Source organism: Furipterus horrens, unplaced genomic scaffold, assembly GCF_987537825.1.
Source record: "Furipterus horrens unplaced genomic scaffold, mFurHor1.1.pri manual_scaffold_8, whole genome shotgun sequence".
Classification (NCBI taxonomy): Eukaryota; Metazoa; Chordata; class Mammalia; order Chiroptera; family Furipteridae; genus Furipterus; species Furipterus horrens.
The window spans coordinates 137,386-156,540 of NW_028327178.1; the positions used below are offsets into that span (position 1 = coordinate 137,386).

The 19,155-nt window shown below is 47.5% G+C and overlaps 1 protein-coding gene across 2 annotated transcripts; it reads right to left on the bottom strand.

Annotated features, from left to right (window-relative positions):
* Positions 1 to 313: 313 nt before the first annotated feature.
* On the bottom strand, positions 314 to 18,640 carry ADNP2 (ADNP homeobox 2). 2 transcript variants are annotated; one of them, XM_090285362.1, is made up of 5 exons: positions 18,539 to 18,640; positions 17,641 to 17,728; positions 13,899 to 14,019; positions 6,884 to 6,973; positions 314 to 5,053 (listed from the first exon to the last, which is right to left on the bottom strand). In XM_090285362.1, the coding sequence occupies exons 3-5, from the start codon at positions 14,004 to 14,006 to the stop codon at positions 1,778 to 1,780; spliced, it is 3,474 nt and encodes a 1,157-aa protein (XP_090141488.1). In that variant the 5' UTR covers positions 14,007 to 14,019; positions 17,641 to 17,728; positions 18,539 to 18,640; the 3' UTR covers positions 314 to 1,777. The 2 variants fall into 2 exon arrangements, with proteins under 2 accessions (XP_090141488.1, XP_090141489.1); XM_090285363.1 differs by lacking the exons at positions 6,884 to 6,973; positions 13,899 to 14,019; positions 17,641 to 17,728; positions 18,539 to 18,640 and having other exon boundaries at positions 319 to 4,745; positions 4,853 to 4,944.
* Between the last annotated feature and the right edge of the window lie 515 nt (positions 18,641 to 19,155).

Genomic DNA, 19,155 nt, shown 5'->3' on the forward strand with positions numbered 1-19,155 from the left:
CCTCCAGAAAGGAACCCCTTGGGACAATCTGGGTAGACACGTCAAGAACACCAAGCCATACCTAGTTTGTGAACCTCATTATTAACCGGCCCTTCGGGGTTATGCTGGCTTATTTTCACAGTGACAAGGTTTCTTCCTTTTCTTTTTTTAATGAAATAAATGTGGTACTCTTTCGATGCTGAAAGTATTCCTATGAGTCACAGTGACATTTTAACAATTAAAAGAATTAAACAGGGTGGGGATTGACTGTGGGAAATGGGGGGGGGGGGAGCGGCAGTGCAGAGCAACAGGAAAAACTGGGACAACTGTAAAAGAACAACAATAAAAAAATAAATAAAAATAATCAAAGAATTAAACAGTTCTATTTGTAGTGGTATAACAAATTTTAATTCAAAATAGACACTCTGAAACCAATAGGTAAAAAAAAAAAATAAACTTCAACAAGCTCTTTTTGAATTTACAAGAGTACACCAATATCACAGACCAGTTTCACAACTGTCTCAAAAAATGCACATTATAGCAACTGCATGCAAGTAGTAATTTTAAATCCATATAGTAACATGGTCTGACTTCCCAGAGACTCATATCCTCTGAACCTACTGGACAGGGGCCTCCACTGTGTCACCAGCAAGAAACACGACTTCATGTCTGACCTGGCAGGTCCCCACTGCTGGTTCTGGGGCTTTAAGTTCTTTCATATTGTATTATTACATAAAAAAACACCAAGGTTTAACTGTTCAAAGAATAGTAACACAATGGAGTTCATTGCTATACCCCTCCCATCAGCCAGACACCAGGCTACAGAACACTCACTTTCCTAAGACAGATAAACTCACTGCTAGGAAACTGTCAAAAATTAATGGCCTAACCATGAAACCTTCTACTGATTTCCCCTTGTCCCTGAAAACCTGTTTACAACTCAGTATCCACACTCAGGGGTAAAAATTTTATTCCTGAGTAACATGCCCTCCCTTTCATGGTTTATGAATAGCTGGGTTAGTAGGAGAGTTCGTGTACTTTCAGTGTTTACTCTAAAGGCACTAGATTCATTGTCTTACCTCTGAATGGAAACATGACTTATCACCATATCAAAAAGAGGAATAGTCTACACTGAAAAGTATTCCTGCACCTACAGAATTACTTTATTTGTAAAATAACTTGACTTATGAGCTAAAATACCAGACTCCAGGTACTTATTTTTAACAAATGAGAACATTTGGTTTTCCGAGTTATGATAAAAAAAAAAAGCCAAGGCAAACCTGAAAAAAAAGTAAATGAAAATTATAAGCAAATATCTTACAAAGTAACCAGCAGGGTGACTGCCCCGCACATGCCACAGGGGCCTGTGCTCACGTCGCTGAATGTTTACGTCACTTGCGGCTACATGTGAAGCTGAAGGACTTCAAAGCTTTAGTTTGCAGTTAATTAAGTATTCTGAAGCAAGCCGAAATTTCCTTAAATGAAGAAGCGAACATATGTACGTCTCAGTTTTTATTATACGATCCTGGCACTACTGGGAAAGCAAGGCGTGCATGAGATATCAAAGGATTTAATTTACTTGACAGGGAAGAAAACTAAAAATAACGGTGACAAAATCCAACTGCAGGGAACAGTGACTTGGAAAGAACTATCAGTTCTTCACCTAAAAGTCTTGCTGAGCACCTGAAATACATCGAGAGCAGCATCAAGACCACTGACATTGATCAGCTCAACATACAGTGAAGAAAATAACGTTTAAAAAATCTCAATTGAAAAAACTACTTTCCTAATTTCTTTCTCACAAGTTTTGTGGTTCATACTCAAAGTTCAATCTGTGTTTAACATTTTTAAGTTCAGACATATCAAAGCCTAAAAGGACAGAAGGCTTGTGACTCTTTATTGCTTTCATGCAAATATATCTTCTTTTTCCAAAAAACGAAGCCACATCAATTTTCCACACCCACAGCAGTGAGGATAGCAGCTCTATTTCCCTTTTACTGGGGTATGGTCTCTTGTGGAAATAATCCTTAAGAAACTGCTTTTTCTCTTCGTAAGAACGGTCTTCATATTTTTTGGGATCTAATGCTAAAATCTGAAGAGCGTCATCATTAACAACGAGCGGTCCCTCCGTCCTGCTTTCGTTCCGTTGTCGTTTCAAAGGCACGACACTCGTCACCCTCTCTGGAGCCAGGGCTGGATCGGAGTTGACGACCAGAGGCCGCGGCTCCCCCTCCCGCTGGTCTTCGGCCCCCGAGTGGCCATCAGGCAGCTTTCTCTTCGCAGCGAAGCCAGGCTCGTGCAGCACCTCGCCGCTGACCAGCAGCAGCTCGCTGTTCTCGATGGCGTCCGGCTGCACCTGCAGGTCCGAGCTGCTGTCCTTCGGGGCGCTCCTGCAGCGCAGCAGGTGAATGGCGATGGCTGCCAGCGTCATGTTCCCAGTGTAAACCCCGCAGCAGTGGATACATTTGAAAGCGGGAGACTTCAGGATCGTGTGCACCGTCGGGGTGATGTGGTGTCTGTCCTTCAAATGCAGCTCATACGCCTCGGCTGTCAGAAAGGTGCCGAAGCAAAAGGGACAGGTCAGCGCCTGTTTGCTGGGGCCCCCGGGGGCGCCCTCCGCCTGCGGCCGCACCTTGATGTACACGGGCACAAGCGCCTTGGAGTGGATCCCGGCCAGTATGGCCAGGTAGACCTCCCGCTCCCCCAGCTCCTCCTTTGGCAACACGGCGATGAAATCGAGGTGGGGAAACAGCAGGTTGCCGTTGGCATCGATGTCCAGCTGGAAACCTTTGTTACTGTAATCCATGGGCACCTTCTTCTTCCCCAGGTGCACGGTCCTGCTGTGCTCGGAGAGGCCCCGGATGTCATGGAACGTGCGCGGGCAGAGCAGGCAGCCCAGGCCGTGCATCAGCAGGTGGTGGATGAGCTCCTCCTCGGAGACCGAGCACTTGCAGGAGAGGCACCGGGCCGTCTTCTCCCTCACCCACTTCAAAAACGGCGCGCATGCGGCCAGCTTTTCCGGCTCCAGTTTTTCAACAGATCTGGACTCGCTGTGCTTATGGGCCACTTCCATATGGACCTGGTAGACGTTGGAAGGGAAGAGCTCGTTGCATACGGGGCAGGTCTTCCACTGCTTTGCCTGTTTGAGCCCCGGGGCCGCCTCCGCCACAGAGGAGGGCTGAAGGAACACGCTCGGAGCTGCGCTCACCACCACCGGAGAGGGCATGCCGGCCACTGGACCAGCCATCTGTGCGGCCGCGCCCGACTGCAGGAGCTGGATGGGCACCTGCGGCGGGGTGACACCTGCAACGCCTCCAGGGGGCATGGGCAAAGTGACAGATACTGGGGCAAGTGTGTACGTGGGAATGCCGTTCACCTGCTTCCCTGTGGGTATCAGCTGCCTGAGGATGGAGCCTGATGTCAGGAAGGTTGTGTTCTGGGAGGCACCGGGTCTCGGGGGCTGAGGTGTGGGCAGAAGGTTGGTGTTCACGGACTGACTGAGCTGCAGGACCCCAGGTCTCCCCGGCTGGTTCACGGGAAGGACCCCTGGCATGACCGGCTGACTGAGATGGAGCATGCCGGAATTCACCCCCTGGCTCCCGGGGAGAAGGCTGGATGAGACTGTCTGGTTGGGAGAAAGGAGCCCAGGTGGGACCACCTGTCCTGCAGGGAGAACCCGTAGTGGGACCGTCTGGCCGGGAGGGAGCGGCCGGGATGGGACCGTCAGCCCGGGGGGAAGAACCCCCGACGGGGCCGTCTGGCCAATAGGGAGAACCCCAGACTGAACCATCTGGCCAGCAGGGAGAACCCCAGAAGTTGCCGTCTGTCCCGAAGGGATAACCCCAGCAGGGGTCATTTGGCCTGCAGGAAGGACGCCTGATGGGACAGTCCGACTCACAGAAATCACCCCTGGCGAGACCGCCTGAAGAACCCCAGGGGGGACAGAGGAACTGACCGGAAGCACGGCAGGCCCCACAGGTCTGTTAACCGAAAGAACTCCAGACCCAGCTGGGCGGCTCATGGGCCCGCCAGGCCGGTTGAGGGGTAGGACCCCTGGGCGGATGGGCTGGTTCGTGGGGAGGACACCAGTCCCAATGGCCTTACTGACAGGCCCGACCGGCCGGCTCAAGGGCAGCACAGGCGGGTTTGCTGACTGAGGCAGCGGGACCCCAGGAGACAGGAAGACGGGCTGCGCTGCCGAGGGCGGCAGCGTGAGGCTGCTCTGGCCCCCTGGCAGGGGACTGGAGACCAGAGTCACATGGGACTGGGCAGCAGCAGGCGGAGAATGCGTGAGGCTTCCGGAAGCGCCCGAGGTCACCGTCACTGGCTGGACTGTGCCCTGAACTGGCGGCACGGCGGTCTGGTTCTGACCGCTCGGCGGCGGCAAGGCGAGGTGAAAGCAGGGGGACGTGGCGGGGACGGCCGGGGCGCTGCTGCCCGCGGGGACGGCCAGGTGGGCGGCGGGCTTGGGAGCAATGTGCATCTGCTTCAGGAGTCCAGGCTTCTTAATATGTTCCGAAATCACGGACCGCAGCTTATTCTCCAAATCCCTGTGTAAATCTGACGTCAAAATGTGATACATGAGCGCGTCCTGGCTGCTGGCGTTGGCGCTGCACTTCTTACAGTAGTACTTATCCGCGGGCGGCAGCCTCTCTGCGGGAGGGGCGTCGTCCGCTCTGGCTTGCTCTCCCACTTCCTCCGCTCGTAGGCCGAAGTAGGAGTTAATTAGGTAGTGAAAGTGGGCTACCAACACATGCTTCTTCATGCTGTAGTACAGAGTATTGGAAAAGTTACATTTTAAACACGTAAAGCTGATGACATCACTCCGGGATGGCTTAGTCTCACCTAAGATGTTCACCGTGTAGTTCTGCACCTTCCGGGCAGGCGCATGGAACATCCTGAAATGTCTTCCCACCACTTTGGGGTGAGAGGAAAACACACAGTTCGGGCAAGGGATCACCAGCTCCTGGTCAATTTCGTCTTCGTGGTAGCGATGTAAGTGATTCTTGAATGAAGTGAGCACCTTCGTGGAGTACTTACAGAGGCCACAGCAGTACGGCTTTGTTCGATATCTCTGTCAAAAGAAAAAGTCAAGTGTCCTTTAATAAAGCTGTCAGATGCCAGCCACACTGGACACAGTCCAGCAGCGTGCGACCTCGTCCTCTGAGTGTGCTAGATGGCTGATGCTGTCACCCTCAAGGAACAAGGGGCATGTTAGCCAGGCCAGCTTTCCCTTAAAGGGCCAAGCGCAAACATTTTAGCCTTTGGGGGCCGCACAACAGCATCAGCGTCAACCACTCAGCACCGTCTGTTAAGACAAAAGCACCCACGGAGTCACATGAACACCCGTGAGCATGGCTCTGTGCCAATAAAACTACACTCTCAAATTTCTTAGCATTTTCATGCCACAAAACAGTATTCTTTTCCATTTTCTCCTTCTCAAACATTTACAAATTTAACAACTCTTAACTTGTAGTCCATACAAACACATGTGACCCGTTTCCAAACCGTCCACTAAAACCACAAATCTCACCCTTTTATCCTATACTTAGAATTTCCTGCATTAATTAAGACAAACTCAGTTCTCTGCAAAGACAGATTCTTCCCCCCCTTCTCTGATGTGTTTTGGTTCCACACTCTACACCCTGCACAACTGATGGGAAAGCCCGGCCTGCAGATGGTGAACCCCATCACCCTGCCGTCCCATTTCCAGTCCCAGGAAAGGTGGAAGCCTGGGGACAGCGCCCAGCAGGTGTGAACACCCAGTCCACCGTGCGACCTCCTGCACCTGAGGCACCAGGAACACCCTCGGGGAAACTCAGGTCACAGGTCAGTAAAAATACATAATTTCTCTTGAAGACACACAGGGACGGGGAGGGGAACTGGACAGGCTCAGGCATGAGAACAGACACCTGAGCCACCCGGGCCAGCAGAGGAGGGCCGTGAAGGAAGCCCGCCGTCTGTGGGCTGTGCAAGGAGGGGGCCCTCGGGCCTCGTGAGTCTCCAGAGCCTAGAGCGGGGCACCATGGAGCCCCGGGTGCGGTGAGACCCAGACAGACCGAATGCTGCACCAAGGCCGCGCTGCAGACCGCAGCCATCGTCCCACATGGGGACATGGCTCCTTGCTGCAGTGGCCCCAGCCAGCCCCACCACCCCACACCTGCACTCTCACGCTGAGTCTCTCATCCATCACACAGTGTCCCTGTTCTGTGACTGTCACCTGTCCCACTCCTACTCTGGCACTTCGTCGTCTTGGGACGCAGGCCACAGAGACCACCCAAACACGCTCAGTGACACGTTATTCCTCCTCTGCAGTCAGCACCCCCAGGTTCTGGCGATTCTGGCGGGATCGATGATAAACCCAGGGCACCCCCGTTTTTCAATGATTCTGAGAGACTTCATTTCATACTCTAACATCCCTAAAATCTGGGGAGTATCCCTGAATACTTTATAACCGATGGCTCAGTGGTACACAGTTTAAGTGAAGTGTGACTCTCACTTTATTAGGGGTTTATTTAAAAATAGTGTCTCATATCAATGAATCACAAGAAATTCGGCAAAAGTTACACTCAATCAGAGCCAACAGAAGTCACCCACAACTGCATGTTACCATCTGTGAGTGTGGCACAGAACTCTGCGCTGGCAGAGAATATCTTAAATATGATCCACAGAAGAAAAAAATAATAAACTAAACTTCATCAAAGTAAGAAAGCCTCTGTTCTTTGAAAGACACTGTTTAAAAACAGTAGGAGAAGCCCAGGCTAGGAGACAGTGTTTGCCGCCACACCTCCCTCCTGCCCATTCCTTTGTCGGCAGCCCCAGACACGTGTCGTCCCTCAGAAGTGGCTCAAGCCTTTTGCCCAACTTTTGAGGCAACATGACAATCGAATGCAAACATACATACCACTTTCTTTCCAGAAGGTTCCCAGAGAGAAATATCTCCCCATGATGTGTTAGAAAAGTACTTCTCTCCTGGATCAAAGCCTTTAAGGTCCTTTTTAAGAAAGGAAAAAAGGAGAGACATCGTTATGGAATTTCAGCAGATAAAGAAACATTTACTTAGAACCTGATGGAATTACCTGGCACTAAGATATCTACACAGGAAGTTAAATGAAATCGCAGCCCAACAGCAAATTGTAACCGAATGCCTCTTAAGTATGAGAGCCGAGGAAAAGGTTGGAAGAATTCAAGCTAAAATTATAATTTTATAAGAAATAAACAGATGATACTTCCCACGAATAGTTTTCAGAAGAGAGAAGCCCCCTGAGCACGCACCACACCCACCAGTGCTGAGGACGCACAGGCACTGGACGTGAGCAGCAGGAGCCGCTCCTCCGTGTGGGCCAGGCGCCCGGCACTGGCCACAGGGAGGCCACGTGGGCCGGGGCATGGCACTCATGACAGTGACCGCATGGAGGCAGAAGGAGGTGGAATCACTGATAACCCAGCAACCAGATGCGACCGGGCCCAGACTGAGTCCTGGTTCAGACAAACCAAGTGTAAAAAATATTTGAGGGAAAATTGGAGAAACTTTAATATAAACTGGGTAGTAGGTAAGACAGACATTGAATGACACAGGAAGATGAAGGTCACGGAACAAAGTGAAGTAATAAATGACACAGCGTGACCCACGCGAGCTCCCCGTGGCAAAGATGCGGACACAGACTGAACAAGAGACACTAACGAAGGTCATCTCTGAATGGCAGGCATGGGGCGTTTAAAATGTTATTTTCTAAAGAAATAATTATCTGTAGTTTCTCTTCCACAGTTTGTCATTGTTTTTATAATTGTTTTTAAAAATTAAAAAATGCTAGTTAAGCCAGAAGAAGACAGTTAACGTTACCGCTGTCCCTGAATACACCTGCACTAACACACCACGGACCAAGCCCACTCAGAACAAGAGGGAAGCACAGTTCACGGCAAGGACTTCAAGTGGGACGCGTGTGCTATGAGGGCCGCCACACGCAGCAGCGAGATGTGAGAGACAGCGGCGCCAGGGCCGGAGTGGGGCCCACGCTCTCCCGTCACACGTGCAGCGAGCAGCGTGGAGCTCTTAAGCTACTAACGGAGATGAAAATGGAATCATGAGAAGCTCTCAACCCAAAAGGAAACAGGAGAGAAAGGAACAAAGAGCCGATGGGACAAGTCAAAGAAACAGCGAGATGTGAACCTGGACGCCAGCCCTGTCGGCGATCACACCGCTGAGCAGGGCTGGTGAACGCCCCTGAGGGACCCAATGAGACTCCGGGGGTCAGTCTCTGCCGGCCAGGCAGTCGGCTCCGCTGCTGTCCCACCGTCATGCACGCGGGCAGCCAGAGACGACACGTGAACGCAGGCAAGTACCACTCGTGCCGGGGAAGTTTATGTACAAAACGGCCAAATTTGGCCCACTTTGGGCCACAGTTTGCCTACGCCTGGTTGAAGTACTCCAGTTAAGAGACACAGATCATCAGGCTGGGCATAAAAACAAGATCCGATTCTACGCTGGCTACAAACTGCTCACTTCACACACACGGATGCACCACACACAGGGAGGGCGCCCATGGTCTCTCCTGCTCTGCCACGGGTTCCATCTAGTTCTCCTCCAGCCTGGCACGGGCTTCCCTGCATTTGAACGAGTGAAAAGCAGAGCCAGTAACTGAGGGATGGGCCTGCCCGCCCGGGCCGACCACGCGGCAGAAGGGGCGTCAGGACCAACCGTGCTGTGGGTCCGAGACACTCAGATATGCCAAGTACTCGCCCCACAGTAGCTCTGAAAAGAAACTTCTTGTCATGGTTTATGTGGGAAAATCTAGGTACAATCATGAATGTACTTGAAAACACATTAAGAACAAATGTAGTAGAAAACTTCACATGACTGTTTTCTAACATTAAAATATAGTCCAGCAGAAGCTCATGTGATCCGTTCTCAGCTTCCCAGGGTTCAGAACTGATCTGAGTGGTATGAGCTGAGAGAAGGCGTCTCAACCTCCCGCTGCACATTAACATCAAAATGACCTGGGAGCTGAGCAAAGATAAATAAAGTAAAAAAATGACAAATGGTGAACTACATTGCAGAAAAAAAGAGAAGATAAAAATAACATTGGAAATGAAAGGGGGGCATTACCATCGAGCTCACAGGAGTAAGAGGCTCAGACGAGAACAGATACAACCAAGAGCTGTATGAACTCACATAAAAACACGAACTGGACAGAGCTCAAGAAACACAGATCATCTAAACTGATTCAAGAAGAAATAGAAAATTTCAAGACGTACAGCAAGTAGAGATTCAATCAGAAATCAAAAACGTCAAACAAGGAAATGTCTAGGACCCTAATACCAGAGCCAAATACAGACATTGCAAGAAAATTACAAATACTCCTTATCAAGATGAAAAATCCTCACCAAAACACTGCAAGCAGACCCCTACAGTGTATCAAAAAGATTACACACAACACCCAAGTGGATTTACACCAGAGACACAGGAGAGTGTTCAGCAGGGGAAACCCATCCACGCAATGCAGCGAAAGGCCACACAGCAGGGCAGGGAACCACCGCACCCTCTCCGTGGACACAGAGGTGGCTTCTGACAAAACGCGCCCCCGCGTCAAACGCGCTCAGGAACTTCCCTGACATGGCGCAGGTCTTGATGAAAGCCGTAAGCTCAACGCTGCGACGCTGGGGGCTCCCTAAGACCCAGAGGGAGACAGGGCGCTGGCACGCGCCTGAGCCAGCACAGGGCTGCACTCGAGCTCCAGCCAGAGCAGTTAGCTCAGAAAAAGAAATAAAAGGCATCCAAATTGAGAGAAGGAAAACTATTTCTATTCACAAATGACATGCTTCTACCTATAGAAAATGCCCGAAAATCTGCACACACACAAAAAAACTACCAGAAGTAATAAGTTCAGTAGACCTGCAGGTTAAAAATCAACACACAAAAGTCAGTTGTGTTTCTATAAACGTGCAATAAACGATCTGAAAAGGAGATAAAATAATTCTGACTTGGCTGGTGTGGCTCAGTGGATGAAGTGCCAACCTGTGAACCACAAGTCGCCGGTTCAATTCCCAGTCAGGGCACACACCTGTGTCCTGGGCCATGTCCCCACTTGGGGGTAACTGATCAATGTTTCTCCCACACATCGATGTTTCTCTCCCTCTCTTTCTCCCTCCCTTCCCCTCTCACTAAAAATAAATAATTTTTTTTAAAAAAGAAAATAATTCTATTTTCAATACCATTGAAAATACATAATATGCCTCAGTATAAATACAACCAGAAAGCTGAAGGTCTTGCACACTGAAAACTAGACCACATGATCCAAAGACATTTACAACCTCAATAAAAGAAAGACGAGGACCATGGGCAGGTGCCGTCCCCCACCCAGTTCACGCCGTTTGTGGGGTTCCCTTTCTACCCAGCAGACTTCTGATAAATTCCCTTTTGCTTAACTTGGTCAGTGTTGGTTTCCGTTGAAAACAAGGAACTCTACATACTATGGTGGACTAAGAACAATGCACTTGACATGGAAAAGCTCTGAATGTGAGATTCAGTGAAAAGACAGCGCAAAGCGAGTGCAGTCTGATCACGTCCCATCTGAAATAATCCAGAAGACACACCACAACATTAACACTGGGCACTGTAGGGGAGTGGCTTACACCCGAGTCTTCTCTTCTGCACTACATTTCTGTTACAGCATTTTGTAATTGTCCTGCAATAAACTTTTACATTGACTGGATTTTTTTTTTTAATTTCGTAAATACAGGACCAACTACAAATGAATAAAAACAACAAATTTCCCCCAAAAGAATTACTTACATTTAACTCAACAGTTAATCTAACTCATTTAATATTTGCCAACCATACAACTCTCTGAATTCTCCCTTGTTAAGTGTGTACGTAGTGGCGTCAGCGGTGTCTTGGAAATAAAAAGTAGTCTTGAGCAGATTAGATGAGTCAACACAGCAGACAGACGAAGGCAGCAGAAGTTAGTGAAGACTACTCAGTTCTACACAATGTCAAAAAAAGGACTCCAGGATGAAAACTTTCAGTTACATTGTTACTGATGTTTTATTTAAAAATTAAACAAATCCAATTTTGTAACAGAACTTCGTTTAAAAACTGAGGTCAGCCCTGAGCGGGGTAGTTCGGTTGGTTGTCGTCCCAGCAAGCAAAGGGTTGCCAGTTCGATTCCCAGTCAGAGCACTGCCTTGGGTTATGGGTTTGGTCCTGTTTCCCTCTCAAATCAATGTTTCTCTCTCCCCCTCCCTTCTCCTTCCTCTAAAAATAAAATCTTTAAAAAAATATTTTTTAAACAAATAAAAATAAAAATAAAAACTGCATTTGCACTAAAGGGGACTAAAGAGAGACGGCAACCTGACCCTAGGCTGGACCACCACTGACAGAGGAGAAATGCTACACATGATCAGACCAGACCTAAGAGTCTCCTCAATGTTAAATCTCCTTCAGTGATAATCATCCTGTGATGAGACTATTCTATTTTCAAAATTTTTAAAAAATTTATTGATATTTTAGAGAGAGGAAGGGAGAGAGAAAATCATCAATTTGTTTTATGCATTCACTGGTTCCCTGACTAGGGAATCGAACCCACAACCGTGGCAGGTCAGGATGACACTATGATCAACTGAGATACCTGGCCAGGGCAAGGACTATTCTTAATCTTAGAAAACATACTTGAAGCACTTAGGTAATAAAGGTCAAGAGGTGCAGCTTACTCTCAAGTGGCTCAGGGAAAGTATCACACACAAAACACACGCATATCCCACAGGCAGAAGAATGAGATGCTAAAGCACAAGGGATTAAATGTTAACAAGTGTTAAATCTAGGTAAAGGGCAGTGAGTGTTCCTCATACTGTTTCTATTATTTTAACTTTTCTGTAAGCTTAAATTATTTCCAAATAGAACAATTAAAAAAGAGACCTTAATCAGCTCCTTCTGTGTGATGCAGACTCATTGCCTGGGATGCGGTTCTTGATCCCACGCTCCTAGAACACCCTTCTCACGCTTTCCAAGGGAAAATCCTACCCAGTCTTGACAACAGTTCGAATCCCACCTTTTCCTTTGAGTCCACAACAGCCTCCAGCTGGAGGGACCTTCCTGCCTATTTCTCACTGTCGTTGCTTGGATAGATCCCTGCCCTCAGCTCCTCCTCAACTGCCCCCTCCCTCCTGGGGGTCAGGCTCTGACCAGTCTCTCTGGTCCCCCACTGTCTGGCAAAGACACTGAGGTTCAAAGATGGACTGAGCTGCCAAGGCCACACCATCACCTAACAGCCAGGCCTGAAATAAAAGGTATCTCTTTACTCCCCAAATAATTAACTCGATAATAGCCAGTCAGTAAGAAAGGTACTATTTTACCTTCAGGGTTACTTTTTTTTTTTTTTTTTTGACTTTTGTTGATCTTCCTCTGGGAGTTGCCTTATTTTATTACTGCTCCTAAGAAATCATGTCTACCTAAGAGCGTCCACTTCAGTGTATCTCCCATCCTTTTAATTCCAAATGAACTTTCAGTCAGTCTGTTATTAAAAGTAGTTACTTTCATTGATTCATTTAAAAATTTTGTGAAGCATCCACTTGCCAGACCCAATTCCGATCACAGGTAAGAGAGCTGATGACAAAGCAATGAGGTCTTCTCACACTCAGGGGCGGGAGACAAGAGAATGAACAAAGGAGCGCCAGGTCCCCGACAGGAGCCCAGCGGAGAGGGAAGCATCTCAGAGGGAAGGGCTCGCTGGGGCCTTTTAGAAATTAACATGTCTACCTGCTGACCATTCATGAGAATCCTGGAATTATTAGTGTTTCAGTATCAGGCTGCCTTTTTACAGGTAAAATCAATCTGGTTGAAAGTCTGAGATTTGAAAATTAAGAAAGGCCAACATACACTAAATCAAACTCTTCACAAGTTTTAAAAAAACCAAAGCAGACATGGTCCCCATTACGAGTAAAATACACACAGAATTATCAGTGGCTATAAGGTTACACAACACGCCTTATTTAATAATTTTTACGTCTTTACTAGATATGCCAGCCATGTATTCTCAAGTTATAAGAAAAACTATAAAATTATAAGCAAACACAACTTATCAGTAGTGTGACTCTGACCTTAATTTTTAAACTTTTATAAGAATGAATTATTAAATTCACTGATGAGAAAAAAACAACACCCTATCATGTCATGTATGCGTCTCATTTACTGATCACTATCACAATAATGGGAGATTAAATTAGGGTCTTCTGCTAAAATAATAAATAATTCAATACATTCCCCTAAAAGAGAAAAAACAAATACACAGTTAATCCTTGAACAATATAGGGGTTAGGGGTCCCGACCCCCACCCCAGCTCTCTGCCCACAGCTGAAAATCCACATATAATTTTCAACGCCCCAAGAGTGTAGTTGTCCCCAGGCATCTTCCAGGGACTGGTCCCAGGACGCCCTGCGAATATGAGGGTCTGGGGATGCTCAGGTCCCCTCTATGGAATGGCCTCGATCAGTGCCTGTGGTCAGCCCCCCGCACCCACAACCCCCAGCCGCAGGTCAGAAATACTGTCCTCGATCTGCTGCTGGCCGAGCCCACAGACATGAAACCCAGGGACACAGAGGGCCGACCACAGACCCACGGCACAAGTTGTGCGTGTGGGCCCATGCAGCCCAAACCCCGCGCTCAAGTGCCAACAGTATGTTATAACTAATGACTATGAAAAGCCCCTCGTAAAACTCACTTTAAAATCTTGAACAGCTTAAAGTAACTCAATTTAAGTCAGACAGACATAAGGAGGAACGCACGATGCTCTCAGGTAGTCAGTTCAGTTACCAGCACTTCCACACTGAGGAGCCTTTCCTCCCCAAATCCCAGCTCCAAACACCAGTCCCGGCAGCTCCAGGACCACTGTCCGCTCTTAGCCTGTCACCGGCTGTCCCCTTACCTGCAGCAGCTCCTTGCAGCTGTCAAGCCCGATATCCACAAGAATGCCTTTCACCTTTCTCCGTACCTTCCTGATGCTGTCAAGGTTTTCCACGGGAATTTGAAACATTTTTGAAATTTTCCTTGGAAGAGAAGAAAACAAAACGGTAATAAGTAACAGGGTTGGTAAAACACTGAGAGGAGAGTAATTTTCAACAAATCATGCTGGGACAACTAGCTCTCCACATGGGAAAGAATGAGGTCACATTGTTTTCCTACACCATCTACAAAAGCCAACTCAAAATAGATCATACACCTCCCATGTAAGAGCTGAAACTTTAAAACTCTCAGAAAATGCATAAGCATAAGTCTTCATGACCTTAGATTTGGCAATGGATTCTTAGATGACACCAAAAAGCACCAACAACAAAAGAAAAACAAGGTAAGTTGGACTTCATGAAAATTTAAAACCTTTGTGCTTCAAAGGAAACCATGCAAAAAGCAGACTCCACAAAATGAGAGAAATTTTTGCAAATTGCCTTTCTGATAAGGAATCCCATCTGGAATATAAAAAGAACCCTGATAACTCAATAACTAAAAGACAAATAACCCGACTCAAAAATGGGCAAAGGGTCTGAACGCCTACTTCTCCAAAGACAACAGACCACCAACGGATAGTACGTGAAAAGATGGTCAACGGCATTAGCTGCGAGGAAATGCAAATGGAAGCTGCACTGTGAGGCTTTACACCACGAGGAAGGCTGTAACTTTGAGAAAAGAGCAGACCAAATGTTGGCCAGGACGTTGGGAGGCTGACCCCTCACCCACTGCCGGCAACGGCACGGCCCACTGGGGACAGTCTGGCAGGTCCTCCAAAGACACAGCACAGGCACCAGGAGCCAGCAATTCCACCAGAGAAACGAGTAACATGCATCCAAGCAAAAACGCGTACAGGAACCTTCTCAGAGGCACTGTTCTGAACAGCCGGAAAGTAGAACTGGCCCCAACACCCATCCTGGTGCGTGGATAAATAAAATGGGTGCGTCACGGGCTCTGAAGAGACATAAGCACCGACAGGCTCCCATGTGGATGCGCCTCGGGGAGCAGGGTGCTCAGTGACAGACGCCAGACACGAAGGGTTATGCGCTGTCTGGTTCCAGGCACGCGTCGTGTCCAGCAGACACACTGTATGCAGTGGCAGAAGATACAACACTGGTTCCCTAGGGCTTAGGAGGGCATGGCTGAGGGCAACAGTTTTTCTTTTCTTCTAAGACTTTATTTGTTTTTATTTTTTTAGAGGAAGGGGAAGGGAGAAAGAGAGGGAGAAACATTGATCAATCAGTTGCCCCTCGCATGCCCCCAACTGGGACCTGGCCCGAAACCCAGGCATGTACTGTGACCGGGAATCGAACCGGTGACTTTTTGCTTTGCAGGACAGCACCCAACCGAGAGCCACACTGGTCAGGGTAAGGGGGACAGTTTCTTTTTGGAATAATGACAATGTCCTAAAACTGACTGCACAACTCTGCAAATACACTAAAAGTGAATTGTACAATATGTAAATTACATCTCAATAAATCTGTTTTTAAAATACCTGAAAAAGCATAAAATTAAGATAAAACCCTGCGATACCTCACTGGAAAAGAAGGCACAGGTGTGACCTCACTGCTTCAATGTACACACATGAAAACTAAATGCGTGTGTGTCCCACAGCTCTGCCCACTGAGAAAGCCTGGAAGCAGCTACATATCCCAGCAGCTGTGAACACCCCCAGAGCCCAAATCTTAACTTCTAGATACCACTTTCCATTAAAAGGAATCAGGGCTCCTTGGAAAAAATGGCCAATTCAAGGGCTGGAACATGGAAAAGACAAGCTGCTCCAAGGACACCTTGTGCCAGAAACTAAGGGAGCTGGACAAACCACAGTGAGACACGTCAAAAGGACTCATCATAAACCACCCTGAAGGAGGTCCCATAAGCCACTACGGGACAACTGGGGATCAAGTGAGAGTGAGAGCTTAGCCTGTGGCACTCGATTTTCCAAAGGTAAAGCAGCAGTATCTACCATCCCACCTGCTCTTCTTCAAGTATGACTCTTGACACTCCTTCCAAAAAGTGAGGGTACCTAAGCCCTCAGCCCTTGACGCCGCCTCCCCCAATCAAGTAGGGCAGAACTAACGCCATGTGACTTCCCAGGCTAGACCATAACAATGCCTGTTCTCTGGAGCCCACCACACTTGGAACTCAGACCCCACGTGGTGAGGAAGCTCACAAGCCCACGGGGTCCACACCAGCCACCAGCTATGTGAGTGAAGATGCCTCTGTGGCCCTCTCCATTCCACCTCAGCCTCTGAGTCTCCCCACACTGACGCCCGACATAGTGGAACAGAAGCAAGCCACCGCCCCTGCTCCTGTCTGAATTCCTGAACCAAAGAATTACTGTGCTTTTTAAATAAAATGTTTTATTCTACCAAGTTTTGGCATGGTTTGGCATACAGCAATGATAACTAAAACAAAATCCACTAGAATATAAACGTAAGTCCATGGTGCTATAATGAAATAAATTGAAAGCTTGATGAGAAACAGAATATCTACAGTGTCCAAGCCTCTCCCCACAAAATACTTAATAACCAAGGAAAAAAAAGAGTAACTCAGAAAAGTCTGGCAGAGAAGCCCAAATTAAGAGGCACTGTTAAAAAAAAAAAAAAAAAAGCCTTAAATAGTAAAAAATGTCCAGATCATACAAGGTAACACTTCCCACAGTAGCAAAAGGTGTGAACAATCCACGCGAGTCCATCAAATGGTGACCAGCTGAACAAGTACGTGCATCCAGCAGACACAATTCTACCTGGCAATGAAAAGCAGCCCCGCAGTGGCACGCGCTACATGATCTCAAAAACTGGGTGCCAAGTGGAAGATGCATGTAGAAGCCCTCACAGTGTCTGACTCCACTCCCAGGGAACACCCAGAAAAGACAGATCTACAGACAGAAGGTAGTCAGTGGTTGGCCAGGGGAGGAAACAGGTACTGACTGCAAAAGGGTAGGTTTGTGGGGGCGAGGAGAGTGCTGGAAATGTTCTAATATTGGATTGTGGTGATGGCTGTACAACTGTGAATTGATTTAAAAATCAATGAATTACACACTTAAGAGATCACGGAAGGAAAAGCTAAGGAACTGTTCCAGACTGAAATAAACTAGGGAACTAGATGTAACGTGCAATTCTCTCTCGGTTCTCTCACTGTAACTGTTACTGGAACAGCTGGCAAAACGTCACTGGTGATAATGTATCAGTTTCCTGCTTTGGTAGTTGTGTTCTGGATATGCTGGAGAATGTTCACATTCATAGGAAACAGAGACAGTATTTGGCGTAATGTGGCCTCCTGTCTGGTAACCCACTTTCAAATGGTTCAGGGGGAAAAGTTCATTGATCGTACTTGCAACTTTCCATAAATCTGCAATTAATTCAAAGAAAGCTTTTTAATGTATAAACTATAAAAGCTAAAAACAAAATCAGTAGAATTTGAGTTAAAGAAACACCAGGTAAAATAATGAAAGCCAAATTTTTATTATCAAAACAATAGCTTTTAAAGATCGACAATATCCATAGTAGTGAAGTAGAAAAATTATAATTTACACATGATTAAAGGGCAACGGGGCAGAATCTCCCAAGATTTTCGATGACAATTTCTATGAGTCAGCAGTTCCATGACACCCCTCCTGGGCCACCCAAGGATGGATTCAGTGCCCTGCCCCCGACACTCACCTGCTGTGTTGTGATTGTCTAGTGACGTCTATTCCCCTCCTGGACTAAGCCTCAGGGCAGGAATCCTGTTTCATTTGCATGGCTGGGCCTATCACAGAGCATAATACATAGCAAATGTTTATAATAAATGAGCAGAAAGTGTAAAAAAGAACAGTAAGAATCATGAGACACGTAGAAAGGGCTAAAATGAGATAAAGGAGGAAAAGCCTGAATATCTTTGGCAAAAGATAAATTAAGCCTAAAAGGTAGACCGGAACCGAATGAGGGATGGGCGGGAAGCAGAGAGGGTTAAAGTGGGAGAGGGAGGCATTTTGATGGAAAATGAGGAAGCGTGTTTTTGAGAGGCTGATTAGGAACGGGTAAATTTTCAGAGAAGCTATGTCTGTGAAAAGAATCTTAGATTCAGGACGGGAGATTAAAGGACCCCTTAGTATTGCAGAACTTGGTAAAAGTAATAAAATTATCCAAAGTAACTTGCATTGAACTGGGTTCCAGCCTCCAAAAGCGTCATCTAACAGAGGAAGTGTCAAGAACCCCATGACGGTTTTCTTCAAGAACCCCGAGTAAGGCCGCTCCCTAGCCCAGCCACCCTCTTCACGGCTCGCGCCTCAACGGAGCGGTCAGACGCTTCCCGCTAGGCTGGAGGGCTCTCCTCTCCTGCCCCAAGCCCACGGCTCCCTCTGAACCAAGGAGGCCGGGTTGACTGCCTTCAAGGAAGTCTGGCCTCACCGAGCTCGTGCTGATCCTATCACAGGGTCTTGAGAAACCTCGGGACAGGGACTGGTGGGCTTCCCAGCAGCACTTCTGGGAGGAGCTGACCCCACGAAGGGCTGACTCAGGAGGAGGGGGCTGAACAGGGACTGGGGTGGGGCAGGTTTTAAACAGGCTCTGTAGTTACCTGGTGTTCAAGGACTAGGAGCAGGGTCAAGGAACTGCCAAGTCTTCTCTCTTAAATTTGGAGAACAGGAAATTTTCATTATCAAATGTAAGTGGCCCCATTCCCTCACATTCCCTCATCATTGCTACTGTGGTTCCCCCCAAACAAGCACACAGACCCCTTTTTTAGCAGTTTGCTGTTTAAGGATAACAAAAAATTAAAACATAAGTAAATTATAAAAGTTTCATAACCTTTCAAGAGCCCTGGTCTAATGTTGCCAATCACTGGGGAAAAGCAGCTGAGTTTTATCATGATTGTTCATTCCAGAATACCATGATCTATCTATTCTAAGAAGCAGGATTCCATACAAAATACCAGGTGGATTAACCAGGAAAGAAACTGTTCTATGTTTTCATATTGATAAGAGCTTCTAACGATGCTGCTCTCCACACATCCTTCGTACTCAGTGCAACCTGAGCATCTGCAGAGACTGCGCATCAGGGACCGGCAGTCTGAAGCAGCTGCGCTCACCTGTCAGCCTCAGCTGGCAGCACGTTACCTGTAATTTCTTAGCATTGGGCAGGCATGGAACTAGCAGGCATGGAACTACCAGAACGTGCTTTGATGTGTACAAGGAA

Bases quoted from the DNA above. Each gene is read 5' to 3' on its own strand.
- ADNP2 (XM_090285362.1), bottom strand. From the start codon at position 14,006: ATGTTTCAAATTCCCGTGGAAAACCTTGACAGCATCAGGAAGGTACGG. The intron at 6,974-13,898 runs GTAAGGGGACAG...TTTCTTAAAAAG, and splicing joins GCTGCAAGGAGCTGCTGCAG to GACCTTAAAGGCTTTGATCC. The intron at 5,054-6,883 runs GTATGTATGTTT...TTCTTTTGACAG, and splicing joins AACCTTCTGGAAAGAAAGTG to AGATATCGAACAAAGCCGTA.